Below are 14,988 nucleotides of genomic sequence, written 5' to 3' on the forward strand. Positions count from 1 at the left end.
TTGTCTTTCTCTCAGTGGTTTACTTCACTTAGCATTATACCCTAGGTCCATCCATGTCGTTGCAAATGGCAAGATCTCATTCTTTTTTATGACTAAGTAATGTTCCATTGTTCATCTATACCACATCTTTATCCATTCATTTATCCATGGACATTTGGGTTGTTTCCGTATCTTGGCTTTGTAATTCTGCAATAAATGGGGAGGTGCATATGCGGCGCCTGGGTGGTTCAGTCAGTTGAGCGTCCGACTTCGGCTCAGGTCATAATCTCACAGTCCGTGAGTTCAAGCCCCTGCGTCAGGCTCTGTGCTGACAACTCGGAGCCTGGAGCCTGCTTCAGATTCTGTGTCTCCGTCGCTCTCTGCCCCTCCCCCACTCGTGCTCTCTCTGTCAAAAATAAACATTAAGAAAAAAATTAAAAAAAAAAAAAGTGGAGGTGCATATATATCTTTTCAGATTAGTGTTTTTGTTTTCTGGGTAAATACCCAGTAGTGGAATTTGGTTATTCTATTTTTAATTTTTTGAAGAACCTGCATATTTTCCACAGTGGCTGTACCAGTTGGCATTCCTACCAGTGGTACACAAGGGTCCTTTTTCTCCACCTCCTTGCCAATATTTGTCATTTCTTATGTCTTGGATGTTAGCCACTGTGGCAGGCATAAGGTGATTTCTCCTGGTGGTTTTAATTTGCATTTCCCAGATGATCAGTGATGCTGATCATCTTTGCATGTGTCTGTTGTCCATCTGTAAATTTTTTTCCGAAAACTCTTCAGGTCCTCTGCCCATTTTTTAATCGGATTGTTTCTTACAGATATATCACTTGCAAATCTCTTCTCCCCTTCATTAGGTTTCCTTTCAGTTTTGTTGATGATTTCCTTCACTTTGTAAAAGCTTTTTATTCTGGTGTAGTCCTAATACTTTGTTTTTACTTTGTTTCTCTTGCCTGAGGAGACATATATAGGAAAATGTTTCTTTAGCCAATGTCAGATTACTGCCTATTTTGTTCTAGGAACTTTATGGTTTCAAGGCTCACATTTAGGTCTTTAATCCATTTTGAGTGTATTTTTGTGTATGGGGTAAGAAAGTGGTCCCGCTTCATTTTTGTGAATGTACGTGTACAATTTTCACAACACTATTGACTAGACCGTCTTTTCCCCATTGTGTACTTTTGCCTTCATGGTCCTAAATTACTTTACCGTATGTGCAGGGGTTTATTTCAGGGGATTCTGTTCCACTGATCTGTGTCTCCTTCTGTGTCAGTACAATACTGTTTTGAATACTGTAGCTTTGTAGTATATCTTGAAATCTGGGCTTGTCATACCTCCAGCTTTGTTTTTCTGTCTCAAGGTTGCTTTGGCTATTTAAGGGTTTTTTTGGTTCCATATAAATTTTACAATTATTCTAGTTCTATAAAAATGTTGCTATTTTGATAGGGATTGTATTAAATCTGTAGATTTCTTTGGGCATTGTAAACATTTTAACAATATTGGGTCTTCTAATCCATTAGCATGGAATTTCTTTTCCATTTGTTTGTGTCACCCTCAGTTTCTTTCATCAGTGTTTTATAATTTTCAGGCTACAGGTCTTTCACTTCCTTGGTTTGTTCTTTTAATTTCTCATTCTCCTACTTCATTATTAGTGTATAGAAATGCAACAGATTTCTGTTTATTAATTTTGTATCCTGCGACTTCACTGAATGCATTTATCAGTTCTAGGAGGTTTTCAGTGGGTCTTTATGGTTTTCTACATAATACAGTAAAACCTTGGTTTGTGAGCATAATTCCTTCCAGAAACATGCTTGTAATCCAAACTACTTGTATATCAAAGTGAATTTCCAGAACCCTTGGCTCAGTTGTGATCATGTGACATTCACTGTCACTTACTACTCATATTGCAAGACATCGATTGTTTATCAAGTCCAAATTTATTGCAACTGTTTGCTCATCTTGTGGAACACTCGCAGAACAAGTTACAATCCAAGGTTATACTGTATGTCATCTGCAAATAGTGTAAGTTTTACTTCTTACCAATTTGGATGCCTTTTATTTTTTCTTATGTGATTGCTATAGCTTGGACTTCTGGTAGTATGTTGAATAAAAGTGATGAGAGTGAACATCCTTGTCTTGTTCTGGATCTTAGAGGAAAAGCTCTGTTTTTTACCATTTAGTAAGATTTAAGCTGTGGGGTTTTCATATTTGGCCTTCACTATGTTGAGGTATGTTCTCTCTAGACCTATTTTGTGGAGAGGTTTTGTCACAAATGGATGTTGTGCTTTGACAAATAATGCTGTTTTGCATCTGTTGAGCTGATCCTATGGTTTTTATGTCTTCTCTCATTAATGTGATGTTGCATGTTGATTGATTTGCAAATATTGAACTTGTAAAACCCACTTGGTTGTAGAGAATAATTGTTTTAGTATATTGTCCCATTTGGTTTACCAGTATTTTGTTGAGGATGTTTGCGTCTGTGTTCATCAGAGATAATTGTTGAGTAATTATAATATGTAGATGTGTAACATATCTGTAGTTTTCTCTTTTTGTGGTATCTTTCTCTGGTTGTGGTATCAGAGTGCTGGCCTCACAGAATTGAGAAGCTTCCCTTCCTATTTTTTGGAATAGTTTGAGAAGAACGGGTATTTATTTATTTATTTATTTATGTAGAGAGCGCAAGTGTGGGGGCAGGGAGAGAAAGGGGGACAGAGAATCCCCAGCAGGTTCTATGTTTAGCGCGGAGCCTGATGTGGTGCTCGATCTCAGCCCTGAGATATGACCTGACCTGAAGTTGAATCAGACACTTAATCAACTGAGCCACCCAGGCAACCCCTTAACTTTTCTTTTAGAATTCACCTGTAATGCCATGTGGTCCTGGACTTTAGTTTGTTGAGAGTGTTTCAATTACTGATTCCATTTCATTGATAGTAGTTTCCTGATTCAGTTACCTGGTATGTTTCTAGGAATGTATCCATTTCTTCAAGGGTGTCCAATTTATTGGTGTATAATTTTTCATAATCTTTTTTAATCCTTTGTATTTCTGTGGCATCAGTCATTTCTCCTCCGTTTCTAGTTTTATTTCAGACCTCTCTTTTCTTGATGAATCTGGCTTACCGATTTTGTTGATCTTCAAAGAACCAGCTCATGGTTTCACTGATCTGTTGTTTTTTTTTTTTAAACTTTTATTTACTTCTGCTCTAGTCTTTATTATTTTCTTCCTTCTACTGGCTATGGGCTTTTTGTAGCTTGTTTAGGAGTAAGATTATTTGAAACTTTTCCTGCTTCTTGAGGTAGCCCTCTGTTGCTATAATGTTCACTCTTAGAACAACTTTTGCCATTTCCCAAAGATTTGAACCACTGTGGGGTTTTTTTTTACTTATTTACATTATTAAATACAATTTATTGTCAAATTGTTTTCCATAAAACACCCAATGCCCATCCCAACAGGTGCCCTCCTCAATCCCACTTTCCCCTCTCCCTCCTTCCCCCATCACCCACTTTCCCCTCTCCCTCCTTCCCCCATCAACCCTCAGTTTGTTCTCAGTATTTAAGAGTCTCTTATGGTTTGCCTCCCTCCCTCTCTGTAACTTTTTTTCCCCCTTCCCCTCCTCCGTGGTCTTCTGTTAAATTTCTCAGGATCCACATATGAATGAAACATATTGAACCATTGTGGTTTTCATTTGTCTCATGTATTTTTTTAATTTCCTCTTTGATGTCTTGGTTGACCCATTCATTGTTAGTAGCATGTTATTTAGCCTCCATGTGTTTGTGTTTCTACATTTTTTTTCTTGTGATTGATTTCTAGTTTCATACCTTTGTGGTTAGAAAAGATGCATGATAGGATTTTAATCTTTTTAAGTTTACTGAGACTTGTTTTATAGTCTGACATGTGATCCATTCTGGAGAAGGTCCCATGTGCACTTGAAAAGAATTTGGAATCCATTGTTTTTGGAAGGAATATTCTGAATATATCTGTAGGTCCATCTGGTTTTATGTGTCATGAAAAGCCACTGGTCTTACTGATTTCTGTCTGAATGATGATGTATCCATTGATGTAAGTATAGTGTTGAAATTAACTATTAGTGGATTACTGTCACCTTTCTTTGTGTCTATTAATAGTTGCTTTATGTGTTTAGGTGCTTCCATGTTGGCTGCATAGATATTTATAATTGTTATATCCTCTTGTTGGATTGTTCTATTATTATGTAGTGTCCTTTTTTGTCTCTTGGTACAGACTTTGTTTTAAAGTCTGTTTTGTCCGGTATAAGTATTGCTATTCCAGCTTTCTTTTCCGTTTGCATACTTTTTTTTCCATCCCTTCACTTTCAGTCTGCGTCTATTTTTAAGTCTGAAGTAAGTCTGTTAAAGGCAGCACTTAGGTTTTTGTTTTTTATCCACTCAGGACCCTGTGTCTTTTGACTGTAGTATTTAGTCCCATTTATACTCAAAGTAATTATTGCCATTTTCTTACTTTCACTGCTTTCTAGTTTTCTGCTCCTTTTCTTTCTCTGCCCTTGTGGTTTGATGGCTTTACTGTTATGCTTAGAGTCCTTTCTATTTATGTATCTATTATAGGTTTTTGATTTGTGGTTACTTTATGTCCATATATAACTCCTTATGTGTATAGCAGTCTATATTAAGTTGTGAGTGACTTTAGTTTGAACCCATTCTAAAAGCACTAAATTTTTACTCCCCTCCCCCCCCCATTTTATGTATATAATCATACTTTACATCCTTTTATGAATCCCTTGACTGATTTTTTTTTTTCCCTTGACTGATTCTTATAGATACAATTGATTTTACTGCTTTTGTGCTTTAATTTCCATACTGGTTTTATATGTGACTAATCTTTTATTATATTTTTGCATTTATCTGTGACATTTTTTTCCTTTCCTAATTTTCTTCTGATTATGACCTTTTCTTTCCACTCAAAGAATTCCGGTGAATATTTCTTGTGAGGCTGGTTTAGCAGTGATGCACTTCTTTATCTCTCCTCCTATTCTGAATGGTGACTTTGCTAAGTATTCTTGTTTTGTTTTGTTTTCCTTTCAGCACTTTGAATATATTATGCCATTCCCTTCAGTCCTTCAGAGTTTTTGCTGAAAAATCAGCTCATAGGCTTATGGGGTTGTTTTTTTTTTTCAACGTTTTTTATTTATTTTTGGGACAGAGAGAGACAGAGCATGAACGGGGGAGGGGCAGAGAGAGAGGGAGACACAGAATCGGAAACAGGCTCCAGGCTCCGAGCCATCAGCCCAGAGCCTGACGCGGGGCTCGAACTCACGGACCGCGAGATCGTGACCTGGCTGAAGTCGGATGCTTAACCGACTGCGCCACCCAGGCGCCCCTGGGGTTGTTTTTTAAATATGTACCTGCTTTCCTTTCTCTTGCTGCTTGTAAAAATCTCTGTCACTACTTTTGCCATTTTAATTACTATGTGTCTTGGTGTGGACCTCCTTAGGTTGTCTGTTTCCTTCCCCAGATTAGGGAAGTTTTCAGCTAATGTGTCTTCAATTTTCTGCCCCTTTTCTCTCTCTTCTCCTTCTGGGATCCCTATAATGTGACTATTATGCTTGATGGTATCATTGAGTTCCCTTAACCTATTCTTTTTTAGTGTATCTTTTCCTGGTTGCTGTTCAGCTTGGCTGCTTTCCATTATATACATCTTCCAAATCATGGATCCTTCTTCTGCCTCCTCTAAATTATTGATTCCCTCTTGTGTATTGTTCATCCCGGTTGAGTTCTTCATCTCTGACTCTGAGATCTTCCACTCTTTTCTCAAGTCCACTGAATATTACTTTGAGTTGTTCATCATGCATAATATCTCTGTTTCATTTGGGACATATTCCTCTGTCTCCTCATTTGTGTATTTTTTTTCCTCCATGTATTAGATTCTAGTCCACTATATCTCCTGATCTTGAAAGCTGTGGTCTTCTGAAGGAGAGGTCCTGTAGTGCCCTATGGCACCCTGGTCACCATAACCAGGCACTTCAGGGGTGTCTCCTGTGTGGGTACATGTGTCCTACCGTTGTGGCCGAGCTGCGTTTGCCTTCAGTCAGCAGCAGTGGCCCCACTTCATCTGCTTGGGGCACACCAGGCAGGCAGGGTTTGGTGGGTGTGCTTTTAAAGTGCCAGTCCGGGGCCGCTGCGAGCCTGTAGTGTGGCAGTCCTAGTGGTCAGACCAGATGCCTGACCCCATTCTGTCTTTTGGGGCTGCAGTTGCACCTGTCTCCGGGGCGTTCTCCCTGCCTTGTCTCCTGAGAGGTTTTCACTGGTTGGTGGGGCTGGCAGTCCCACCAGAGGCTTGTTCCCAATCTGTCTGTTGAGGCTACACTAGCATGGATCAGCAGGGTCCTTCCTCTGCACATTTGGTTATAAGGTTCGGCTATTTGGACTGCGGGCACACTCATGTGTGTGATTACCTTCCCCTCTCCCCAGGGCAGGAGCCACTCTGGGGTTGCTCACAGGGTATGTTGGGACATGGTGCTAGCAAGACAGGTGGAGAGTCTTCTGCTGGTTCCTGCAAGTGTCTGGGTGTAGGAGTGGGGAGAAATGGCATTTGCCAGCTCTTTTGTTCTTGGAGAAGTTTCCTAAAGATCCCTGCACTTCTATTGTACATTCTGAGATTAGTAAATCTCTAAATCTCCTTCACAGATACCTCTGGTGCTTTTCAAACTGTTGCTTCCATGCTGTATCTCTGCCAGGTTATGCCGGCTCTTTAATGGCTGGGACTACTCAGTTTCTCTGTTGTCTTCTGGGGCTCTTGGAGCTAAGTGCCACCAATTATAAAAACTCGCAAAGTGAAGGCCCACTATTTTTCAAAGCCTAACGTTATGGGGACTCGTCCTCCCAGTGCTGGACCCCCGTGCCTAGGGTTCCTGGTGTGAGGTCTGACACTTTGACTTGTGGTGTCCCTCCTCTTTATGGTTAGTCTCTCCCTTCTTACCCTTGTTGATGCGGCCTCCTCTCTACAGTTAACTGTGGAAAATCTTCTGCCAGTCTTTGGGTCATTTTCAGAGTTAGTTGCACTGTTGTGTCTGTTACCTCAGTGTATCCATGGGATGAGGTAAGCTCAGGATCCTCCTGTTCTGCCATCTTCCCAACAAATAATACATGTTAAATTATAATAAATTATCTAGTTTATTTAGCCTGATAATCTGTATTTGTTTTCTCTCTTTTATAAAATTACATAGAATTGCTATGATCTTCTGGTGAGAAAGAAAAGACTTATTGTTCTCTTCAGCCACTGGTTACTTCATGCCTATGGAATAATATCCATTTCCAGAGTGGATAAACTCGAGCAAGATTTACCCCTTTTGGCTTTGGTACCCACCCCAGCTCTTTTTTACTTGTTCACTGCAAAATTTACCGAACCTTCACGGATACTGTCCGAAGGAGCCAATGGACACTGAATGTAAGAGCCAAAAAACCTAAAAAGTGTTCCTTGTAAAAAATATAAAACGTATTAATGCTCTTCTGTTGTACATGGAAATAAGATGGGGTTTGTTTGTTAACAGCCTTTATGGTTAGACTTGGAAAAATATAGTAGATATGCTGTAGCACACTGGGACACTACAGGCTTGTTAGGAAGCGCTTGCCTCCTGTAACAATATTGTTATTCTTTAGAGCAAAATCATGTTTCTGGAATAAGCTGAAATCTTTAGCATTGACCTAATTTTGCATGTATTTGTTTTTCAAGTGTAATTATAAGGACAAACATACCTTGGTGGTCTGCTAGCAATCATAGAAATGAAGTACGTTGTTTGTTGTTATCTATTTATTTTTACCAATACAGTATTTTGATTATAAAACTAGACCATAATTTATATAACAGGTTTTTTTGTTTATAGGTGGTTTGGTTGAAAACATCTTCTGGTTGTTTCTGTTAAGAAAAACAATAAAATGTTTACAAAAAAAATCTCAGATGTTCTGACATTTAATTGTATTTTGCCACACGAATTGTGGAAATAATTCGAACTATTTAGTAAGAGGAGTATTCCTTTCCCAAATGAATAAATACATGTATTCACATAGTCCCTCCTTCTTAGGTCTCCTTTTTAAAGGCTGTATACCAGGGCCATATTTTATTGATCCTGAAACTTTTTCACATGTGACATCTCTGAATTAGGATGCATCTCAGAATTGATGCCTTCTTAGATTTAACAAAATACGGAATATATACAATACATAAATAGTTTTCCTGTGGTTGTTGATAGGTGTGCTGTGAATTTTATGCTTTGAAGCCTTTAAGAGATTCATGTGGAACCAAAATAAGGTTTAGCACTTAACCTGATAACCTTCTAAACACCACAAATGGATAAACATGGTCAGATTATTCACCAATTCTGCTATTCAGTGGGGATTATGCAGGCTTGTTAATCTCAAACTTAAAACTTTCACTGACCATTGCAAAATCTGAAAGAAAGTGCACTCACTTTGTGCCTTCTGAATTCACAGCAGTTGTATCTTTGAAGTTATTATGTTATTTTTTCTCTGTTAATGCGTTTTTCATGGTACATTCAACCACGGGGGGGTGGACTTTTTTGATATGAACGTGTTTCTTCTTTTCTGTAGGAATAAAAATAAGAATTTTATGTATCTCATACAAGTTTGGGTGGTTATTAGTATCCATTAAAATTCTAAATTTCCCAAAGAATCCTCAATTAGATGACTGTATAATCTGGGACTTGGGGGTGGCGTAGAGCCTGGGGAGTCATTATCTGCTTACCAGTACCATATCTGTCCTGTTACATTTGGAACCATTTTAACAATTATCTCCTTTGATTTCCTAGTCTAGCAGAAACATGTGTATGCAAAAGGAAAAATCATGTAATTATTACATTCCTCAAATGCAAAGAATTTCAGGAATACTTAAAGCAAATTAAAAATGCAGATATATATTTAAGAACAAGATCAGAACAATTCATAGCAACTGTGGTTGTTAATGTTAGTAAATAATCTGTTGAAACATGGTCATTAAAAATATAAAAAAATGGGCACCTAGGTTACTCCATCAGTTACACATCATACTCTTGATTTTGGTTCAGGTCATGATCTCATGGTTTGTGAGTTCAAGCCCCACGTCAGGCTCTGCACTGACAGTGCGGAGTCTGCTTGGGATTCTTTCTCAAACATTTAAAAACACAACAACAAAAAATAAACAAATTGCCCTTGTCCTAGTTCAGGTTTGTTCAGTTTTTACTTAGGTACTCATAGGCAATCATAACCCTCACTGCTATAGTGCATGGTAATTATTTTGCCAACCAGTGCTGGATAGGTAATTTAAAGGTCAAAATATTTTTACTAATTTGGGTCAACTGATAAATTTAATAATTACATGTTATATATTTTTCTGAAACTATTGGGTTGCAAGACTTGGCTGACAGCATATACAAATTTGCTCTTTCTTTTAAAATATCCCTCGGTCTAAAAGTCTTCTGTACTACACATACCAAATGAAGATATTTAGTTAATATAAATATCTGTAACTTTAATACTTTTTAAAAAATAATCTGTACTCGGTTACTATTTGATTTAGGAATACACACTGAGAACTTGTTTACTTTTTGCCTTAACAGTCCTTCCAAATAAAAGGTAATCTTAGTTTTCAAGATGAATTCTGGCATTTTAAGTTCTGACAAGCTGGTCCTCCACCTGTGCCAACCGGTCCCCCCGGTAGATGTCTACTCAGCCAGGCTACCGCGGTCCTTGGCCCAGGGCACGTCTACTGCCCTTTCAGGAAGACATCCTTCTGTATTCCCAACACCTAAAAAAAGGCTTACAGGTGTCTCCTTTACCCTCTCATAGCCACTCACTAGAAGGAATCCCTTGTACTCTAATCAGCTCTTTGTTTGCTCTCACGATATACGTACTTTGAGGTTCAAGAACTGGGTCTTATTCAACTCAGTAACTGCAGCATTTGCTCTGGTGCCAGGCTCAGAGGTGCCCCCATCTGTTACTGAAGCTAGTGCAGTATTCCTGAAGCAGAGGGCCAGGCCCTGCAGGGCTACAGTGACAGATTATGTCCAGAAGAGAACGGGAGAGCACTGTTGAGCTGGAAGAGATCAAGGGCTTCTTTACAAGCCCCATCACTTGAGAGAAGCCATTCAAAAGGGAAAATCCAAAAGCCAGATTACAGGTGGCTCATGATTAAGAAATCCAAGGGGTCAAAGCTGACTTACTTCCTTAGGAGGGCCATAGATTTCAAGAGATCTGATGAGTGCCTAATTTGGGTCCGATGCTTTCTAACTTCCTGTTAACTATCCATATTTTATGATCAGGGAACCTAGGGAGTAGAGGTTAAATAACACGTAGGAAGCAGGGCTGAGATCTGAGGCCAGGTACGCCTACCTTCAAAGCCCACATCGTGCTGATGCTCTTCTAGGAGCAGAGATAAGTGGAGTTAGGGAAACCAGAAACATTCAATGTCAGCTCCATTTCAGAGACCACTCCTCCCCCGATTCCTTAACTGGGTCAAAGTCTCATTCCCTGTTAGGTTCTCTCACAGTTCTTCTGCTACACCTGGGAAACCCCTATGACAACGGATTTTACATACATTTGTAAGATAACTGATTCTCCCACAATAGCAGAAGTGAGAAGACTAGAGCCTGAGGAGTTCTCTGACCCACACACTCTGCAACTGGCCCAGAATGTCATAACATTAGCACTGACCACTAACTTCCCTACTTTTGACCCTTTTAACCTTGGAACAACCAGAGAAAGCCAGATACGCTTACTAATTAATGACATACCATGTCCTCCTAAGCTGCTCCCAGCTTCCCCATGCTAACAAGCTCCAATCGGAGCACACCAGACACCTTCCCTGTTTTTTCACATTACACCTTTCCCATTCCCCTGCCTTTGGATCTCTGCAAAAAGCAAAGGATGGTGACTCATTCTCTTGCTATACCAAGTTTTATGCCTCAGCTTATTTCCATTTAGCTGGTCTTCCTTTATTTTCACACTGTAATATTCTACTTTCCATATAGTTATCAATGAGACAGTCCACAAAATATGTGAAAAAGAGAATATGGTATTACTCAGTGGGCTTAGCTTTTCAATCTAATCTATTTACATTTGCTCCAACATGAAAGATCCCATCAGGTTTCAGACAAAGATGGGAGACTCATTCATGTGAAAATAGTGCAATTGATGCTTTGAGGTGATTTCACTTTTAAAATTCTGCTTGATATACAGTTGCTGGGGATGTCCTAACTTCCCAAAGAAAATTTTACAAAGTGACCAGGGCCCATTGGCAACCCAATATGCACGGATACATAATAAGTATCACCAGGCTGAAGCAGGACCGCAAAAACAGCTTTTTGGCTGATAAAGTTTACCCACAAAAGTCTTCAATGGTCACTAAAACATTATTTCTCTGGTCAAGCAGTGCCCTGAGAACATTGGTTTTTAGCAAATACTGGAATGTCTTTAGTCCTATCACTTTCTATCTTATTTCATTTTCTACAACCCACCTTTAAAATTGCTTAGCTAATGACCTTCTTTAAAATGACACCTCTAGGGGCACCTGGGGGTCTCAGTCAGTTAAGCGTCTGGCTTCAGCTCAGGTCATGATCTCACAGTTCATGAGTTCGAGCCCTGCATGGGGCTCTGTGCTGACAGCTCAGAGCCTGGAGCCTGCTAAGGATTCTGTGTCTCCCTTTCTGTCTGCCCCTCCCCTGCTTGTGCACTCTCTCTCTCTTTCTCTCAAAAACAAACATTAAATTTTTTTAAATAAAATGACACCTCTAATCCGTGCATTTGCTAGATGACATTCTCATTTCACCACTCCATTTCTCCTCTACACTCTATTCTCCTTCCTTCTCCCAGCCCTTTGTACCTCCATCATCCCGTCTTCCCAAGGGATTCCACCCCGAGGATCTCAGGGCTGTCCCTGTGCAAGGACTGACCTCCATTTCCTACAGCAGCCAGAATCTGCACAGAGTTCTGTGGGCCTCACGTCTAACGTGACATTAGAGTAAAAATTGAGAATGAAGTTGATAATCCTCTGGAGAGACTGGACTGCTTGCTCGTGACACAATCATGTTATGTAGAATGTGTTACATCTCAGGAGCCCCAGAAGGCATCACTATCACTGATTTTCAGAGAAGGCAATAGTTGTTGTTTTTAATACTAAACTCAGGAAGAAAAGGTAAAGTGATGTTTCATATCCTCTGCTTAAGAAGATAAGAAAGTGTGTAAAAGGGTTTTTTAAAAAGACCTTGAAAATAAGAGTTTTAAAAAACCAGAAAGAAATATTCAGTTATTTAGAAAATTCACATAGGTGGAAGGGATTTGTCTCACTGCTGATGGACCACATTCAACCCCACAAATGAGAATCCATGTTTAGGTGAATGTGATATTAATTGAGGATGGACTATGAGAGATAACTACGTTCTTTGGTTAGCTTTTTGTTTTAAATGCTTTTTTTTTGATGTTACCAGCCACAGTAAAATAACAAGAGGTTCTTTGTTACCCAGAGCTTTTGAGATGTTACTTACTATGGAGGTCCGTTTTCAATTCCTGTTCCATAAGAAAACGCAGCTCTTCAAGATACCCTTGTAGCCAAATGCTGATACGCTCAATGTTTTCATCCCTTTCCTGCAGCCTCTCTGTTAGCTTTTTTATTCCTTGCAAAGTCTCACCACCACTGTTTACCAGTTCCTTTAAAAAATAATATTTTGCGGTGTGTAAATATAAATTCCAACAAAAGAAATAAAAACGTTGAGTGAATCGTGTTCAAGACAAAAATATATATGCAAAGTTGGTATTACTCTTGCAAAATAAGTGTACACAGCACATTCACAAAGTCCTGTCAAAGATCTCGGGGGGGGAAATGGATTAGCAAAGGAGATGAATGACATGCTCCCTGAAGTCCAACTTTTAACTGGGTAGGATGGCGGTGGTGATGGTGGTGGCGCCGGCATAAAAAGCCAGCTCACCTTCAAAGCAGCACAGAATTGCAGACCATCTTCTGCATGGCTTACAGCTTAAGAGCTTTAGAATCAGGCTGGGTCTGAGTTTTAAAGCCCCGTAAGTTCATGAACTGTTTCGTGTTGAGCAAGTCACTTCAACTCTCTGAGCCTCAGTAGCTTCATCTGAAAAAGGTTTAAAAGCTAAGCCAGGATCATATGTAAACCTGAAATACTTAGAAAGTGGCAAAGCAGGATTTAAACTCCATCCCGCCTGCCTTTATAGTGCTGGGGGCGGGAGGGGGTGCGTGGAGAAGCATCAGGGCTTGGTAACACATGGAGGGCAGATGAACTTCAGACGTGACAACTGTGGCCTCAAATAGCGTGTGTTCAATTTGTGTTTCCGGCTAGGGGGTGGGGGAGTCATTCCCTTTAACCTACTCCTGGTAGAGTAGGAAGACAATTTCCCAAAGGATTACGATTTCATAGTGACATTTGGCCCCGCTAAAAATAAGACAACGGTCCCAAATGGATTCACTTATGCTGTGCCTCAGATCACCAATGTGAAAATTAATTTAATTACAGTTTTGGCTCTCTGGGAAATGGAATCTTACACTGGTCATTCAGGAATCATCTAATCACCTGATCAGCACTAGTTAGGTCAGCTGCCTGATAGATGCCTGCCATCAGCTAAAGGCAAGTGATCCTGCAATAACCAGTCTGCTTTTTTTGCTTAGTATAACTTCCCTGTTCCTGCTCCCTTCTGCCTATAAAAGTCCTCTGTTTTGTATAGCTCCTCAGAGCACCTTTTTATCTGCTAGCTTGGATGCTGCTCGATTCATGAATCATTGAATAAAGTTAATATGATATTTAAAATTTACTCACATGAATTTTGTTTTTTTAACAACATTTTAAGATGATGGTCATTGTCACTCCCTTTCAATCCTGACCTCCTACACACACACACACACACACACACACACACATACACACACACACACACACACACACACACACACACACACACACACACTTATTAGGTAAGTGAATATTTTTAGAAATATAATATTTATGGAGACAACACAAAAAAGCTCACCTTAACTGTAGTCTGAAATTCAGCCCACAAATCCAAATACTTCCCTAAAATAAAAATTTTCAAAATTCAAAGGTTATGGAAATGTGAAGATTTTTATAAAAGTAATGCTATTTGTTTTTCCAAAAATTATGTTTATCTAAAAATTTCTACTTCCAAAATGACAGAAAAACTGGACCAGACTTGCCCTCCTACTATCAGCAAGGAGAAAATATATGAAATATATTTGTTTTCCTATCCAGTTTTCAGATACTGGGGAATGGGCAGCACAGAACTGTGGTACCTGAAAGGAGAGTACAAATGAGGCAAGCCCTGTGCTCACGCGGCTTACCGCTTGGGGACACCTTCTCAGACCCGAGTGCAGGCAGAATGAGGCAGGCGTGCACACGGACACAAAAACCTGGACAGAGATTAGCAAGATGAATCTAGCAATATATAAAAACAATAGCAGCTTTTGAACAAGTGTGTTTTATCCTAGGAACTTGGTTTAACATTCAAAAATGAGTCAATGGAGGTGCACCTGGGTGGCTCGGTCGGTTAAGTGTCTGACTTTCAGCTCAGGTCATGATCTCACAGTTCATGGGTTCGAGCCCCACGTCAGGCTCTGTGCTGACAGCTCAGAGCCTGGAGCCTGCATTGGATTCTGTGTCTCCCTCTCTCTGCCCCACCCCAGGTCATATTCTCCCTCCCTCCCTCCCTTTCTCTCTCTCTCTCAAAAATATTAAAAAAAAAAATCAGTGCAATTTACCCTCCTAACACCATGAAGGAGAAATCCCATGTGAGCATCTCTGTAGACGCTGGAGTAGCTGAGGTCTCACAGGCACTGCACACCTTCGTGACCAACCACCTCCAATCCATACCTTGAATGCCCAGGTCAGAGCGCCCCCGCTTGGCGCCGCCCTGCAAGTGCTGCACACATCATTACTGGGGAAGTTAAGTGCACCTGTGCGACGACACTGGGTGAGAACGCCTGCCATTTTGCACCTGATTTCCTCT

At 39.9% G+C, this 14,988-nt stretch overlaps 2 protein-coding genes across 4 annotated transcripts in view; one reads left to right on the forward strand and one right to left on the reverse strand.

Annotated features, from left to right (window-relative positions):
- JKAMP (JNK1/MAPK8 associated membrane protein) overlaps positions 1 to 8,022 on the forward strand; it is a 29,960-nt gene extending 21,938 nt beyond the window's left edge. For both annotated transcript variants that reach the window (XM_019451658.2, XM_019451659.2), the window contains exon 7: positions 7,182 to 8,022. In XM_019451658.2, the coding sequence (XP_019307203.1) occupies positions 7,182 to 7,400 (219 nt within the window). In that variant the 3' untranslated portion in view covers positions 7,401 to 8,022. The remainder of the gene's footprint in view (positions 1 to 7,181) is intronic.
- A 401-nt stretch (positions 8,023 to 8,423) lies between these two features.
- Positions 8,424 to 14,988, reverse strand: part of CCDC175 (coiled-coil domain containing 175) — a 75,271-nt gene continuing 68,706 nt past the window's right edge. For both annotated transcript variants that reach the window (XM_053889469.1, XM_053889468.1), the window contains 3 exons: positions 13,996 to 14,039; positions 12,489 to 12,651; positions 8,424 to 8,556 (listed from right to left, as the gene is read on the reverse strand). In XM_053889469.1, coding sequence (XP_053745444.1) covers positions 8,471 to 8,556; positions 12,489 to 12,651; positions 13,996 to 14,039 — 293 coding nt within the window. In that variant the 3' untranslated portion in view covers positions 8,424 to 8,470. The remainder of the gene's footprint in view (positions 8,557 to 12,488; positions 12,652 to 13,995; positions 14,040 to 14,988) is intronic.

The sequence above is a fragment of the Panthera pardus genome, unplaced genomic scaffold (genome assembly GCF_024362965.1).
Source record: "Panthera pardus isolate Hobbes unplaced genomic scaffold, ASM2436296v1 HiC_scaffold_24, whole genome shotgun sequence".
In the NCBI taxonomy this organism is placed as follows: domain Eukaryota; kingdom Metazoa; phylum Chordata; class Mammalia; order Carnivora; family Felidae; genus Panthera; species Panthera pardus.